Source organism: Osmia lignaria, chromosome 13 (assembly GCF_051020975.1).
Source record: "Osmia lignaria lignaria isolate PbOS001 chromosome 13, iyOsmLign1, whole genome shotgun sequence".
In the NCBI taxonomy this organism is placed as follows: domain Eukaryota; kingdom Metazoa; phylum Arthropoda; class Insecta; order Hymenoptera; family Megachilidae; genus Osmia; species Osmia lignaria.
The window spans coordinates 8,218,743-8,235,220 of record NC_135044.1 but is presented as its reverse complement, the minus strand read 5'-3'; the positions used below and the strand labels follow the sequence as shown (position 1 = coordinate 8,235,220).

The 16,478-nt window shown below is 31.3% G+C and overlaps 4 protein-coding genes and 1 long non-coding RNA gene across 8 annotated transcripts; 3 read left to right on the top strand and 2 right to left on the bottom strand.

Moving 5' to 3' along the window:
• Positions 1–751: 751 nt before the first annotated feature.
• On the top strand, positions 752–3,316 carry LOC117602423 (uncharacterized; the record flags this gene model as incomplete). The annotated part of the gene is made up of 5 exons (XM_034320417.2): positions 752–969; positions 1,048–1,237; positions 1,311–1,865; positions 1,944–3,034; positions 3,162–3,316. Coding segments are annotated over 4 exons (1,143 nt in total), but the record flags the coding sequence as incomplete, so codon positions are not given.
• Positions 2,189–6,873, bottom strand: Mlf (myeloid leukemia factor). 4 transcript variants are annotated; one of them, XM_034319844.2, is made up of 7 exons: positions 6,580–6,873; positions 5,901–6,105; positions 5,529–5,817; positions 5,309–5,453; positions 4,339–4,431; positions 3,776–3,835; positions 3,309–3,448 (listed from the first exon to the last, which is right to left on the bottom strand). In XM_034319844.2, exons 1-6 carry the CDS (start codon positions 6,630–6,632, stop codon positions 3,817–3,819), a joined length of 804 nt encoding a protein of 267 aa, XP_034175735.1. In that variant the 5' UTR covers positions 6,633–6,873; the 3' UTR covers positions 3,309–3,448; positions 3,776–3,816. The 4 variants fall into 4 exon arrangements, with proteins under 4 accessions (XP_034175733.1, XP_034175734.1, XP_034175735.1 ...); XM_034319842.2 differs by lacking the exon at positions 3,776–3,835 and having other exon boundaries at positions 2,189–3,448; positions 6,580–6,872; XM_076691720.1 differs by lacking the exon at positions 4,339–4,431 and having other exon boundaries at positions 6,580–6,872.
• An 843-nt stretch (positions 6,874–7,716) lies between these two features.
• Positions 7,717–11,427, top strand: PGAP1 (GPI inositol-deacylase). Its single transcript, XM_034319826.2, has 10 exons — positions 7,717–8,162; positions 8,289–8,442; positions 8,516–8,626; positions 8,724–8,827; positions 8,888–9,331; positions 9,401–9,654; positions 9,727–10,149; positions 10,224–10,610; positions 10,679–11,056; positions 11,161–11,427. Exons 1-10 carry the CDS (start codon positions 8,007–8,009, stop codon positions 11,423–11,425), a joined length of 2,676 nt encoding a protein of 891 aa, XP_034175717.1. The 5' UTR covers positions 7,717–8,006; the 3' UTR covers positions 11,426–11,427.
• Positions 11,428–11,636: 209 nt separating this feature from the next.
• Positions 11,637–13,893, bottom strand: STUB1 (STIP1 homology and U-box containing protein 1). The gene is made up of 4 exons (XM_034319845.2): positions 13,186–13,893; positions 12,929–13,127; positions 12,343–12,680; positions 11,637–12,243 (listed from the first exon to the last, which is right to left on the bottom strand). The coding sequence occupies exons 1-4, from the start codon at positions 13,300–13,302 to the stop codon at positions 12,001–12,003; spliced, it is 897 nt and encodes a 298-aa protein (XP_034175736.1). The 5' UTR covers positions 13,303–13,893; the 3' UTR covers positions 11,637–12,000.
• A 1,370-nt stretch (positions 13,894–15,263) lies between these two features.
• On the top strand, positions 15,264–16,103 carry LOC117602182 (uncharacterized). The gene is made up of 3 exons (XR_004580905.2): positions 15,264–15,354; positions 15,680–15,849; positions 15,971–16,103. It is a non-coding gene; the product is annotated as an uncharacterized LOC117602182 (long non-coding RNA).
• Positions 16,104–16,478: the final 375 nt, after the last annotated feature.

The window sequence follows — 16,478 nt, the reverse complement described above, 5'->3', positions numbered from 1 at the left end:
GATGTAAACTCAGTTCTGAAATCTTTTTATTCTGAAATTGTTACGATATATCGATTCCATGAAAGCATTAAATAAATAAGCCTTCCTTTATTCTTACGTAATTATTTTCGATGTAGCAACTAATTTGTTTTGAATAAGGTTGAAAGATATTAAACAGTAAAGATATAATGACTTCTTTCCGGAATGAAAGATCAACATCGGTAATGTAAATTATTTTATAAAAAGAATACCTAGAAAATGATAATGGATTAGTAGGAATAGTAGCATTATGTGATGAAGGTCGTACTAGACACGTGGCACGTTACATATCTATTTGGTCGTGTATTGATTCACTGTGCACATACTGTCGCCATGTTGGATACCAAGCCAACGACAAATCCGATCCTCTTTTCTACATTTATTTCACGAATTTTTTCATACGGAAGTGTGTTAATTCGTGTTCTTAAATAGCAGTGGACTTACAGTAAATATATTTAACAATAGAATTAATAATTATTTAAAATAAAACGTGGGTTATATTAGTTGAAGTAAAAAAATAAATGTGCTATTTTCAGCCAAGTTATCTTACAGCTCGATCAATTAGAATATTATAACGATCATTACAAATAAGTTGAAATAAAAAATCTTATTTATAGAGCGAGAGAAGAGTATAAAACACGGAGAGAGCCCTGTGGAGCCAATAAGCAGCTGCAGGGATGAGCATGGCTTCGTGCCAACAGTTGGCCGCTGGGGAAGCGAATGGCCGAGTTGACTCGAGACGGCAGAAATATGGTGCCAGCCACAGGGGCAGGCACGCGGGCCCTGGATCAGGGGTGTGCCGCTACCCCTGCCGGTATGGGCCCATTACGAAGCTCCAGCCCTGACCGTCTCAACGGTCGAAGAGTATGAGGAATTAGCAGGCAGCGTTGAATTGGAAACGCAGCACTTACTGCGCGAGCACCGTTATGACACCGTTGGCAATTTCCTTAAGTAAGTAGTATAGCATATTTTTCTATGTTTTATCCGAATACCGCGGCATCTATTAAAATTCTATTTTATAAACAACAGATTCTATAAGGATTACGCTGCCAGCGGTGAAAGCGTACTGGAGAGATTTTATCACAAATATCAACCACTTATAACACGTGAACATCATACTTGCGTAGGTTTGGGGTTTGAGTTACTACATCGGTTAAAGGGTTTAAACAAACGATTTCCTGACATAGCAAGTGGCCTCTACTTAGTGTCCTGCGAGGAGGTTTGTTTATCATTTATTATCACTTATTTCCTATGTTATTAAGAATCGTATAGTAACGTGTGATATTTAACAGACGATAGATAATGTTGCTAATTACGTCGGTGGACCACCCGCTGCAGACAGTGGAGAAAAGGAACATGTACTTGTGTGCCTGAAAATTAATATTAGCGGGCGCCGAGGAGTTATGCTTCTCGATCCCGGATATCATGTAGCTCGAGTAATTACTGTGATGGAAGATAAATTGTATCCACATACAGGCTGGTTTATTCAGTCTGACGAGCCGGATTGTAAAAAAGAGTACAATTACTTTCTATGCGCTAATGACCCCGATTATGTCGAATGGCATGAAAGGAAAACTCGATCTGACACCTTGGAGAGAACACAAGTTGCTCTTATATACGTGGCAAGGCCATATTTAACTGCCATCGATGTTACGGAACGTAGAAATTTAGTTTACAACTTCAGGAGTCTCCTTGCGCGAGATACTAAAGGTCATGTTACAGCTGGTATATATTTTCCTGTTGTGCTAGACATGAATAATGCACAAACTTTTACAGTTTTTTACCAAACTAGCAACGGCAAGAAAAGAATCAAAATGGCGTTCAACAAATTTTGCGGTTCACCGAAGGTTCGGTTCCATTCGATTATACAGCATCAAATAATGTTCGGTACTTAGCGTGAACTAATTAAACAAATATATTTACAGATTAATCCCGATACCGAGGAAAAAGAAATCATCGCAGAATGTGCTCGGCAGTTAGACTTGTCACAAGATACAGTAGAAGATTTACTTTCTGCTCTTGCTACAGTTATGAGCGATTCAGCCTTCGTGGCACAACTCCTGGCTATTAATTCAAGGATCAACACCTTAGCAGAAGACAATTAACAAACATCAATTCGCCCTACATGGTGCAAGGAACATATATATCACTTTTTTTGCCAGCTTTCCTCTTACTTTTTCTTTCTTTTTTTGATTTTCATATTAATGCTTTGCTATATGTTATAAAAATTACTTTTATTCTTGTTACGATATATAGGGGGCATGATATTTTTTAATGAAATTGAATAAAAATATATACGTATTTTACGCACTGTTGTGACGTGGTTGAATGAAAATATTAACAAGGTACTTAAACAATTTTTTGAGATAATTTTTTTAAGACATCAGTCCAGTTTATTACCATTTAATACGAAATATTTCATTTTATATGATTTTGAACTTTACTGTAAACTTGATAATGTTTTCATTGCAGGGATATTAAATAAAATTAAATTAGTTTATTGCTTATATAAAAACACACGAAAGTAGTGGTATTAGGGATAATTTGCTCTCTTCTATTTTTTTTTAGCATAACGGGGTTTCAATTATACTAAATCTGTGACTTTATTTAAATAAAGCATAATGAAAAAAACTTATTACATTAAATTGTACGTTTATTGATAAATACACTACTTTAAAATACTTTGTTTTTATATCATTATTGGATGCACTCTAAAATATATTTATAAATTCATAAATACATTTTTTAAACAAGATCTGAAAATTGATCATTCACGATTTAGAAAACCAAAAGATAATACCTCAACAGTAATTTTCAACAACAAATTAATTTTTATAGTGATAATGTAACTGTAGAGACATCCAAAACAGTTAAATACTCCATAATATTCTTACACTCATACTTTTCAAATATTTCGATATATAACTTTGTAGACTCTACACATATTTTATTCATTCACAGAGATTCTAAGAAATAGTTTATATGTAAAATGGAAAATAACTGCAGTAAAACTTCGGTAAGTTTATTTTTCATATCCTAAATAAAAATACTTTCTTTTCTTAGAAGGAAGTTAAAAATTAAAAAAATTCGTTCAGTTTATTTTAATTTACAGAATATACAGGACCTATTGTTTCTCTTTCTAGATTCATCAGAGCAAATCAGTAGTCCCTCTATTATTGGTAATCACTACAGAAATTACATGAAACCGTATCATACGAGATTAACTTCACCGAAGTTCTGCAGTAAAGTTAAAACATAGATAAAAGAAATTTAATAGAAATTCTAAACATTACTATCCGACACAATGTGACTTTTTTTGCAATCTTTGGTACTTGGTGTATGTTTACGTTTTCGGTTTCCTACTACACTTGCAGAGGCTGCTGGTGTAGATTTAATACTAGCAGATTCTATTTCATCGGCTGAATTTGAACTGTAAACACGAAAATATTGAAATATAGTTCATCTTATTAACTTAAAGATCGAGTTTCGAATGAATTATGATGTAATTAGTCCATGTGTAAAAAACTTCAGGTCTCATTTTAGTTAAGCCGGTAGCACACGCAGGGAGAAAAGGAAAAGCCTGTGACTATCCGTATTTATGTGACAGTATTATAAATGGTTCTGAGGTAATTTTTTACCCCAATGCGTGTGCTGCTGGGTTAAAAATCATTAATAATATTGGAAACATATCCAGAAAATTACAATAAAACTGTAAGAATATTAAACATTAATTTAAAATATAGAGCAACGTACTTACGTTGCATAAGTGTCACCGCTGTGTACTATGTTTTTATTTTATTAATATTTGCGGCTGTACCTGCAATACACAATATATGGTACATTTCATACCAACGTTTTTGTTGTATTACAGATAATAAAAACGAAAAAAAAAGTGTAAAACAGTAATTAAATAATACTTTACTGTATATGTATACAGATATAAAATGAGAATTAATAATAACAACAGTATATCACAACAATAGGTGAATTTTTTTAATTAAAATTAACAAAGTTATTTTATGTTGAAAAATAATAAGAAAAATTAATAAATACACCTATTACCACCTTCAAAACTAATCAATAGATAAACAAACAGTTGCATGCAAGAAATCCACACTGCAATTATTTCTAAATACCATAAGTTATCATACTACAATGTAGTAATTATACAATATGTTACAGAATGTTATTTTATGGATATAAGATTCCATTTATGATGTATATTTTCATTCATTTATCATTAATTTCATTATATAAACACATGGACATGTTTTAAAAAGATGAGCAGAAAATGAAAGTACAAAGAAATAAGAAACTTACCTTAAAGTATGAGTTGGGCTATATGTTCTAGACGTAGGCGATTTTAAACTACGTCTAAGAGAAGGTGTCCGTCTCGAAGAATTAGAATATCGACTATGGAAGCACATAATAAGCGAATCAACAACATATACAAAGAAAAATAAAACACAGAGACGAAACCAAAATTGTTTCCAATAAAAAAAAACATCAAGAGCAGTATTATGTAATTCAATGACATATTTGCTTTATTTATTTTACTTATAATTTTGACGATTTTACATTACTATAAAATACTATTACTTAGATTTAAAGTTGCAAAATATGTCACAAATAATTATCCTTCTTGTACTGACTCACACGAGTTAATAAATAATAGTACATAAATTATACGACAGAAACATGATAGTTCTGTTTGAATGTTGTAAGATAAGTGAACCAAAAAATGGAAAGTATTAATATATCACAAAAATACTATAAATACTACAATGCAATGCACATATACCTAGATCATGCAACATTGCAACTGAAAAGAAGAAATTAAAACTGAAGCCTGCTTGTTTTTTATTTTAATGCTTGATACAAAATTTTGATCGGGAATGCATAGACTGAGATAGAAGTGATATACGATGATGCGATCCAATGTTGCCCTTCACTTTTTTTTACCGGTTCGTCTTCTGGATTTTTTATGCACACTGCATAAATTGAAATTTATCAGTAATACTGCTATACTTTCGATACTACTCTACATGCATATATAATATCATTTCATCAATTATATGCAACGTATTTTCACGTTTCATGTTATATGTATATACAGTTACTACATACCCTATTACATGCATGTAGTTATAAGAAAAAATATAGTAAAAAAATGTTGAAATTTCGTTAAATTAACTACTACGCACATGTTTAAGGATTATCCCATCTTTGGAAAATACTGTTTTTCTCAAGATTCTATATACTATATATTTGATAAATTTATGAAACTAACCTTCCTGATGCATCAGGTAAAGCCAGTTGTCTATGATCAGGCCGGTTTCTAGAACCATGATGATTACCATAATGAGAATTTCCTATAGCGCCAACAGTCCGGCGCGTACGTGTTTCCCATTCGTTATTGAAACTCTCTGCCTCTTCTACAAAACAGAATTTATACATTATTTCATTTCGTATGTACAAAAAAGTAACAACATATGTATAAAACTAGTTACCTTCATCAAGATTAATAAATTCTTGATGTTCTTCTTGTTCACCACTGTGAACATTTTGCTCTCTTTCCAAAATGTGTGCTCTTTCTCCAATGTGATGACCAATAGCCATTTTTTTCACTCCAGTACGGGAATCACAAACTGTTTGCTTTGTTTCTTTTACGCCACCAGGTGCAGTTGTTGTAGACATGGTTGCTTGGTAAACCTGTGGGAGACCATCAGGACCACTAGCCATAGTCATTACAGATCTAGAAGTGTAAGAATGACAATTTGCACCCGATGCCATATTATCCTGAAATATAGTTCAGATAATAGAATTAATTATTTCCAGTTCTACTCTATACTCCAAATGTTTTCTATAACAAATTTACATACAAAGTTTGTAAACAAATTGCCCATATTAAATGATGGCATTGGTGGAAATCCAAAAGGCATCATTTGAAGTTCATTTTGACGACTTCTGCTCCTATGGTTACCATCTGTGATGGCATTGTGACAAGGATGACCCATCATTCCGAATGGGTCATTGAACAAGGAATACATCATGTCATTCATATGTCTCATGGATTGCATGTGAGACCTGTAATAAAACATACATAGATATCATTGTTTGTAATTATTTTTTTATATTAGAACCTCCTTGAACTATTCGTGTTACATATGTATGTATATATACAAATAAATTTTAAGAAATCATGCTGCCAATTAAATATTACAAAAATTTTACAAGATAAAGCAAAAAAATATCATATTTCCAATAAATATATTAAACAAAAGCAAGTTGCTATGGAAACAAAATTTGTGTGGAAAACTAAATAAATAGAAATTTATGTGAACATATTAAGTACATGTTAAACAATAACACTGCTTCTATATTCGTATGAATTCACAGTTATATGAACGTATGAATACTTTTTTCATGAGTTTGAGCAATGATATTAATATCATAATATTTTAATAGCATTTAGCAGAGAATGGAGAAAACAATTATTTGAGTCGTATGTTTATTTAATTACTATTACAAATTAACAAGTTAAAAATAATTTTAACTCACCCAAAAATAGGATCATCATCAAGATCACCCATTAGTGATCCGAACAAGGACATTTTGGAAAACAGTTGATCGGATACTATTTGTGAAAAAAGTTACGATCAATAATGCAAGATTCAAGTAATATGAAACCTTAACTAGACGCAGCAAGATGATCTTTTATGAAAAATCGCATCCACTAGCCTACAGAAATTTCTGGAACACAGAACTGTGAAACGAATGTCCCAACGACACCTTACGTTCACCGTTTATCAATCGTAAAACGAACAGCACCAGTGAACGAATTTAAGTGTTCGTACTTAAGCATACATACACACACAAATGCATACTTGATATTATGATGCGTTTGCATGAATCTTATTACTTGATAAGTTGTTCTATTGGATGCGATCTTCTGGAACGATGTTAATATCAGTTACCTGAAATATTGCGCTATGCTTAACTTTTAAGAAAACAGCACAATAATAAGCCACTTAAATAGTTACAAATACACTGTTATATGAAATAAAACAGAAAGGGGTGAAGTTTTAAACGAACTCCCTTCAAGGTGGTAACTGTTTCGTAACTAACGAGTAGGTCATCTATCTTTTAAGTTGTCATTCTATCTAAAATCAGTGCTGCAGAAAACCCGTTTATTTACACCTGTAGTAGAAAAAAATAATAAGACATCTTTAGAACAATAAAATAACAATTAATATGTTGATACATCACATATGAATTATAATTTAATTGCAAATTTAAATTTCCCGCCGAAAGGGGAAGGGGTACAAAATTCGACCGTAGTGCCATCTATACGAAAACTGCTCAAACCACTCAACAACTTACCTACTGAAATATTGGAATTTGGGGAACACTAGCGCCATCTATTGGGAACTCGCGGAAACTATTTGCCGAAAACTATCATATCCTATTGAGCAAAGCGAAATTGAGCATGATTGCAGCTATATTATTTAATAATTCAAACATTAATTTGAATATGTAATAAAAATATAATATACCATAAATTACATTTGCATTCTTCAAATTGACATACAACTATAATCATTTCCATATATCCTTATATGAAGTATTCGATTTCAATATAACTTGTAAATTTGAAAAATAAAGCTTTGATATATAAGAAATTATATGATAATGATTAATGTCCATGTTTTATGTATGTAAATATATCTGTTTTATAATAAGAACGATGACGAGTTGCGCAGTGATATTTTAGTTGCACGGACAATTTAACCTAATGCTACAGTATTGTAACTTTGTGACTCAAATATGTTGATTTTCGTCAATCAGCTATTTGTTTAATTGTATATTATCATTTTAAATTATGATATGACGTAAATTCGTTTTTACTCCAATTTTTACATTATGAACATGACGAAGAATACAACCATTACGATTTGTTAAAATTGACCTTGTTATAAACAACAAAAATGATTCGAATTAAATCTTTATTTATTTATACTACATTATTTTTATTGTTAATGTTATTCCTCCTATTGTATATGCTTGGAGCTGCTCGTTATGTTACGGATTTTGAGGAAAATACCTGTGATATGACATATATGTTTGAATATCCTCAGTATGTGGTATGTATATACAATATAATATTCTTTAATTAAAACATGTACTAAAACATGAACTAGCTCTACTAATTTTATAATAACAGTCTGATTAATTATTTAAACAAATTATATTATGCTTGTAAACATTAGAGAATCTCTTTGGATAACAAACTAGAAGAACAATATAGAAGATATGGATTATATGCATATGGAGAAGGTTTCATTACAGAAAAACTTAGAAGGATGTATTTCTCAGGAATACCAGTTCTTTTTATACCAGGCAATGCAGGATCTCATGAGCAAGGTTTTTAAAATTTGATAACAATATTTTGATATCTTAAATATGAAATATTGCAAACAAATTCTTTTTCTTTCAGTAAGATCTCTGGCTTCTGTGAGTTTAAGGAAAAGTTTAAAAAACAGAACTCCATTTCATTTTGACTATTTCACAGTTTCATTTGGCAAAGACTATTCTGCCTTATATGGAGGTAATATACAGAATAATGGAAAAACTATTTACTACTGCAAAATTTGCCATGTATTTATATCTTCTTAAATAATTAACAATTTATTTATTAATTCAAGGTGTACTAATGGATGAAACATTATATGTTTCATATTGTATACAAAAAATTTTAAGTTTATACAAGACCAATGTAGAGAATATTATACTTATTGGACATTCAATGGTAAATATATAAATATACTTACTTCAGGAAGAATGTTAAACTACATTTTATTTTTTTCAGGGAGGTATTATAGCTAAAGGTTCTCTGGTATTAACACCAAATTTAAATGCTAGTGTTGCAAGTATTATTATTACTTTGGCTGCACCTCATACACCAGTGTTGGTATTAGATAGTACTTTAGCTGCTTATTATCGAAATTTGAATGATCACTTGAGTGAAATAAAAGAAGCAGGCACAAGTGTAGTATCAATAGGAGGAGGACCACGAGATATACTTGTGGCTCCAACACAAATTTTAGATTCTACAGCAGATATAAATGTTATTTCTACTGCTATACCTGATGTTTGGAAATCTACAGATCATCTATGTATTCTTTGGTGCAAACAATTAGTACTTGCTGTTGTGCGATCATTATTTGATTCGGTCAATTATTCTCAAAAACCTCCGAAAATTTTCTCTGAACCTGACGAAAGAATGGAGGCTTTATCATATCATTTTTATCACGTACGAAACTCTTATAACGTCTTTTTTATATACAGAAACCTTCATCTAATTTTCTAATTGTTCTTACAGCGTACTTCCGGTAAAAAATTATATACCTATAAACCAACAATACAGTTTGAATCTGGTGGTGAATGGATAGAAGATATTCGAAGACATTATACATGGACTAGTAAAAATTTATCTAAGAGGATATCTTCCATTTATCTTATGATTAGACTAAGAGAAGATCCAGAATATTTAACCATCGACACTATAAATTTAGAATCTAAAGATTGGTTATTTGTATGTTCAGCATCTTCCATAGAAAGGCAATCAAGAGTTTGGTAATAATATTTCTTTACCTTTTATTTTATGTTATACATTTATCATGGCATTACTTAAAGTATTCTGTTTAGCACTTGGGGCTGGAATTTAACAAATAAGACAAGGATTTCAGTAGATCCTTTACACCGTTTAAGAAAAACTGTTGATTTGAATCTTGAAGAAATAAAATACCCTGGTGTAACACACATTGTAGTAAGGATTACTCCAGATGATTTAGAAAATTATGTGGAAGTAAATGTTAATTTATATCCTTATGATACAAGAGTTATACCTGTTAGAGGTGGTTTACCTGTCTTAAAAAATTTATTTACGAAATCTCAAGTGAGAAAGTCTGATTATGGACATATTAGATATTATGCCACTCTTGAAAATATAAATGCTGTAGCAGTTGAACTTAAAGCATCTGGGTGTACAGATCCAAAACATCATGCAATTGTTGAATTAATAGAACCATGGAGTGTTGGAGTTACACAAATGCAATTTTTTACTGTTGTGTAAGTATACAAAAAACTAATTAAATTACTGTCATTTCAAAAATCTATTATATTAGAGAATTTTTAATGTTTAGGGATAATGGGCCGAAAACATTGAAAGTTCAAACCAAATATGATTCTTCTAACATCTCCGCTAGCTTAAGAATAACTTTAGACCCGGCATGTCTCTATGAAATTAATATTCGAGAAAGTGGTATTATAGATCAGATTTCTTGTATCGTAAGAGATCGTTGGTATCTTCTATATACAACAATTATTAGTTTACTCTTAGTATTTTTGTCAATCAGAATTAATCCTGGTCATGAACAAATTCCAGTAATATTGATTACTATATTTTTCTCATTTTACTATAACTTAGTATTGGAAAGTTTAGTTGCTACAGCTATTCTTTGTGCACTTACTATTGGAGTATGTTGTTCTATTATATTTCTTGGATCAGTGGCACATAGTATTGCTGTTAGGTAAGAAAATTTAACTGTATTAATACATATACATTAGATTTTATACGAAAATTTTTTAATTTTTTTAGATTTTTAGCACGAGCAATAGCTTTTTCAACAACATGGTCAGATTGGCTACTTGGTGGATTAAATCAACTACCATTTATTACTGCGATTCTTGTTTTATCTTTAGTACCAGCAACCTGTGGAGCTTCGGCTATGATAATTTCAGTGTTTCTATATTTTTTAAATTTAACAAGAATGTATGAAGATTATCTAGAAGACTTATTAATGGCTTCGTTACAACATTTTAATTTAATACGACAGTTTAGAAATTTGGGAAATGATCCCGAAGAACACGAAAATACAAGACAGAAAATATTTAATCATCTTATTGTCTTCATACTCTGGTGTTTTACTGCCATTCCAGCTATACCATCTGTACTTGTTTGGGCAAAAAATTTCAGGTTTGGAATTAATTTTTATATTAGATATTTATATATATTTAGGTGCATATAAAAAAATACGGTATTAAATTGTTGTAATTATATCTTCTATAAATTTATTTCAGTTATGACATGAGACTTTCCACGGAAGATCCTCTGTTACTTCAAAGCTGGATAATTTTAGTAGCATGTAGCACACTAGGATGGGTGCAAGTTCCTACTAATCACCAGGGAACTCGATCACAATTATTGTCTAGCATATTATATTTTGTTGGTTGGATTGTACTTTCAATGGGAGCAGCAAATCATCCATCTTTTTATCAATATTATATACCACCCACTGTAGCTGGAATTACTGCTATCATTGCATTAAATTTCATTACTTCTTAACATTCAATTTACTAAAAAAAATTGATTGATTTAATCCTTTTGACATGTAAATTTTTTTACATAATACATACTAATTTATATTTATATAAATGTATGTAATTTATTTGTAAAGAAGTTTTAGGACTGAAACAATAATTTTATAAATAATTAGTAAATGATAAACTATTTTTTATTCACCATAAGATAAATTTATTTATCATCTATAGGAAAAAGAAGATATACAATTATAATATTCTTGTACGATTCATACTTGCTAACAACCCACTTAAGAGTATTGTGTGCTATTTTTAATATTTAACATTAATATTCACTCACAATTTAAGAAACATTTATAAAAGAAAGTGGTTTTATTAATGACATTGTTATTATGTCTGTTCAATGGCTTAATAATTGTTCAAATAACAATAAACTAAATATATTCAGCTATAGATGAAAACTCAGATTGAAGTTTGTACAAATGCAAGATCTATTCACTGTAAGATAATGATATGCACATTTGTGTAAATCAACAGGACAAAAAAATAATCATTGTATGTATAGTTATTTATCATATGGCAGTGACCTAAATGTACATATTAATAATATAATGCCCATTCGTTTTCTTGCAGAAACGTATCTACTACTTCTTTCATAGCTAAGTTAGGAATCAGCTGATCTTGTGTTAAGCGAACTCGAGTAACTGGATCAAAGTGTCCCACCCTTTGCAAATGTTCTTCAATGTCTTTTCGTTCGTATGTAATTCCACTTGGTGTAATTACAGGCTCTTGTAAAATTTCAAAACTAATCTTTCCACACAAATAATCAGGTACTTCTCTTTTCTGTTAAATGTGTTTACAGAGACCACAAACAAAATAGGATTATTTTCACTTGTAATGCAGTTAAAGCATTACTTTGAAAATTAATAAGTATCAACTTACCCTTCTTCTTTCATCAACTTTTGCAAACAAATCATTAAGCTGAGCCATACAGGTATCTCTTTTTTCTTCTATCTCCTCTTTTTTCCTTGCAAATTCATTAGACACACCTTCCCCTTCAATTTTACCATTTGTTTCTTTTGCTGTTTCTTGTTCCTTTAAAGCAGCCAAGCTTCTTTCAGCATCTTCTACTATTAACTGGTTTAAATATGATTGCAGTTCAATATCTTGAGCAATCCTCTGTTCTTCTCTCAATTGAAATAGACGTTTTCGTGCTTGTCTTAAAATACTGGTCATATCATCTCCATAGTTCAACTTTTGTTCCTTAGCCAAATCCACAGCTATTCCATGGCATTCAAGATATACAACCATGTGAGGGATAAGTTTTACATTCGTGTAAAAACCATAAATGTCATAAAAAAGAACATTTACAAAACATCTCTATTTAATAATATTATAATACAACAGATATATCATAGAACTAACTGAATACATTAGTAATTGCAACTGTGCTATACAGCTATATCTCCTCAATAAGTATATCAATAAAAAATCAGTAAAATTCCTAACCAAAGAGTCGCATACATACCTCTTTGTAAATGTTTGACAGCTTCGCCGAAAAGTTCCATTTCAAGAAGAGCAAGACCCAAGAAAAAATGACCTTTTACCAGACATGGATCGATGTCAAGAGCACGTCTGCAGTCTTGACAGGACGATTCCCATCGTTTCAATTTTAGGTTACACAAAGCTCGGTTCGTAAAGTATAACGCTTGGGTTGGATTTTTGATCTGCAGGAATAAGATGCAGTGTCGTAACTTGCCTGCATATGGTCATAGTGGGACTCACAATTGCTTTGGTGTAGCAGTACGCAGCATCCTCATATTTGTGAAGATTGAAAAGACGATTTCCTTGTTCCTTTAATTCCTTGTCAGAGAGATTGGCGGTTGTATACATCTTACTCATTTTGGCAACAAATTTTGTGCCGTATTGAACAATATTCTACATATGAATTCTTATCTACTAACACAACTATTGCTTTTTTACAAAAATAATTGCTTCAATCGTAAACAAATCGACCAACAAAATAGTATTGTATAACCTTAAACAAATACACGATCTTCCATTTTACTCCATCTGTCAATCATTGGCTAAAGTGTGACAAAGGAGTATGTATGTACACAAATAAAAGTGAAGGATGTTATGATTCAGCATAAAGCTACATTTTCAATAAACGATTTAAAGAAGGCTATTTTATATATACAAATGTACGTACAAGCTTTCGTTTAGAAAAATAGTGTATTCTACGATTTCGTTGATTTTTCACTCGCGAAAGACGTCAAAAAGATAAAACAGACCACAAATTTAGTTCCTCGTTTTTTCTGTAGGACGCAGTTCGTTCATTTTCTGCGCTCGACCGAGTGCTCATTCGCAGCTCGTATGTGTGAATATGTGTAAATATTATATTAAATTGTGTATTACCCCCTGTGGCTCGGGGGGCTTAGAATACGGCCACGGTATCCCCTGCCTGTCGTAAGAGGCGACTAAAAGGGGCCACACTAACACATACACACACGTACACACACACACACCGGCCACGATAACAGTATGGAGAGATAAGTTTACAGAAGTAAAAGTATGGAAAAGAAAAGAAGAAGAAATTTAAAAATGCGCGGTGTTTGGGGTTGGCAGCGCTGCCAACCCATCCCCAATGCGCGTGGACGATAGTGTTCGTTGGGCAACGTGGGGACAGATAAGCCCCCAAAAATCGCCGGCCCCTGTAGGGGCGAAATTAGTGATAGTGGTAGTGAAATTGTGTATTAGGTATCAAAAATACAAAAAACAGAAGACAAAGTTGAAGAGAAGACCGGAGTCGTGACTTCTGACATCATTTCCACATTGTGTTCAGAAATGCGTAAGCTGAAAATTTATACTCTATTTTGTCGATACAGATGCGAATTAAAATAACATATTTCTCATTTATTCTGCTTTCATGGTGATAATTTATTAAATACCATTAATATCTTATGTATTTTTCTATCTTCTTTCTTATATTTCGGTGCTTTAAAGAGAAAAAAGTAATCTTGATCATATTTCAATATGGCGTTGATAATTTTTAACGAATCTTTCCATTCTTTTAATGTTAAAGTTTCAAAGCAATTCAAAGTTTCTACCAATGCCTGTGATTGGTCACTTCATTAAGGCGTCCTCCTATTTAGACCAATCAGATTCATCGTTAAAGGGTGCGTTGCGCGGAGTGTGGTGGAGTGCAACAGTCCTCTTCGAAGCTTCGTCCGTCTTGCACGTGTCTGCAACAGGTAAGATTAAATTATCTTCAAACATTAAATTAAATTGTCTTTCGAGTGTTAAAAGTACAAAAAATAGAAAGAATAGCTGGAGAGAAGTCTAGATTCCTGATTTTTGACATTAATTCGAGGTTATCTTTAAAAATACGTGAGTTGAAATTCGTTGCTCTTGCTGTGAATTCACAATGAAGTTGGAAGAATAGAATCTGAATTATTTTCCCTTTATATCAATGATTTTTCGAATATTTTTGCATTTTTTCATGTTTTTAGTACATTTTTCCCGTAATTTATTGTTATATATCGTGATAATTAATTTTCTCGGTCTTTACTATTATAGCGATATAAATACGAATTAAACTAACATTTCCTTCATTTATTCTGCTTTTATATCAATGATTTCTCAAATCCCGTCAATATCTTATATTTTTTCTACTTTGTTTCCTATATTTTGGTGTTTAAAGTTGAGAAAAGTAATGTTGACTTTATTTCAATATGGCGTTGATAATTTTTAACGAACCTTTCCCTTACGATTAGTATTAATGTTTCGAAGCACTTTGAAACTTCTATCAATGGCTGTGATTGGTCGCGCCATGTTGGCGTCCTCTTATTTCGACCAATCAGACTCGTCGTTGTGTGAGCGAGTGCGTCGATTTGTGGCGCAGTACAGCATTCCTCTTCGAAGCTTCGTCTGATTTCCACGTGTCTGCAACAGGTAAGATTAAATTATCTTCAAACATTAAATTAAATTGTTTTTCGAGTGTTAAAAGTACAAAAAATAGAAAGAATAGCTGGAGAGAAGTCTAGATTCCTGATTTTTGACATTAATTCGAGGTTATCTTTAAAAATACGTGAGTTGACATTTGTTGCTCTTGCTGTGAATTCACAATAGAATTCGAACAGCAGAATCTGAATTATTTTCCCTTTATATCAGTAATTTCTTGAACATTATTGAATGTTTTCCGTATTGTTTCATACAATTTGCTATTTGTAATTTAATAACGTTTTTTCTTGAGCATCGTAATATTATTTCTGTTTAGACCTGTTCGTGTACTTCGTTAGGTATCGGCCGATAGCAGAATATACCGAACATTTCCGAGTGTTGCCGAAGTGCCGACCGGTCTACGATGGGAAGGAAGGTCTCGCCATTGCTCTCTCGAGCGTCGAACTGACAGGACGTGTTAAGAGCATCCTTCCGCATAAATAATAGGTACACATTGTATCCATTAAAATATTTTGTATCAATTATAGTTCGATCGTTTATTAATAATAACTTTATAATTGTTGATTAAATTTTATGTACATAAATTCGTATTTCTTTTTTATTACAGATATTTGATAGATTTTGAAAGGACGCCACGACATCTGATATGGGTTTGCAATATAATTTCATAAGAATTTATTGTTTTAATTTATTCTAATCAATTATTAACGTTTATTATTACTTTTTCTTCATTGAGTCGTTGTTTTTTGATAGTTAATTGGTACCAAGGTACCAAGAAAGAAAAGATTAGAAATATTTTTGTTCTTTAATCAATTCATAGGAAAAGAATAATTAATTTTTCATTTTATTAAATAGTTTTGTCTAGTATTTTAATACATTTGTTTTAAATTAGAACAAAATTGAAATAATTCGTATTTTACTGCAAATGATTGCTTCTCTTCTGCAATTATAAATTATTTTAAACAATCTATTTTTGTTAAATCGTAGTAATTATATTATAATATCCAGCTTTCGATGCAAGTTTAAATCAAAATAGTAATATTCATTGAAATAATTATCAACAATTATTTAAAACATTTCATTTCAATCTAGGATCAATATTCAGGTTTAACAAT

Excerpts from the sequence above, each read along its gene's own strand:
- Mlf (XM_034319842.2), bottom strand. The coding sequence starts at position 6,632 with ATGTCCTTGTTCGGATCACTAATGGGTGATCTTGATGATGATCCTATT. Across the intron at positions 5,818-5,900 it reads GCAATTTGTTTACAAACTTT|GATAATATGGCATCGGGTGC; the intron begins GTATGTAAATTT and ends ACTATATTTCAG. Across the intron at positions 3,449-4,338 it reads AGCCCAACTCATACTTTAAG|TTCAAATTCAGCCGATGAAA; the intron begins GTAAGTTTCTTA and ends TCGTGTTTACAG.
- PGAP1 (XM_034319826.2), top strand. The coding sequence starts at position 8,007 with ATGATTCGAATTAAATCTTTATTTATTTATACTACATTATTTTTATTG. Across the intron at positions 8,443-8,515 it reads TGCAGGATCTCATGAGCAAG|TAAGATCTCTGGCTTCTGTG; the intron begins GTTTTTAAAATT and ends TTTTTCTTTCAG. Across the intron at positions 8,627-8,723 it reads CTATTCTGCCTTATATGGAG|GTGTACTAATGGATGAAACA; the intron begins GTAATATACAGA and ends TATTAATTCAAG.
- STUB1 (XM_034319845.2), bottom strand. The coding sequence starts at position 13,302 with ATGAGTAAGATGTATACAACCGCCAATCTCTCTGACAAGGAATTAAAG. Across the intron at positions 13,128-13,185 it reads ACTGCTACACCAAAGCAATT|ATCAAAAATCCAACCCAAGC; the intron begins GTGAGTCCCACT and ends TTATTCCTGCAG. Across the intron at positions 12,244-12,342 it reads AAGTTGATGAAAGAAGAAGG|AAAAGAGAAGTACCTGATTA; the intron begins GTAAGTTGATAC and ends CACATTTAACAG.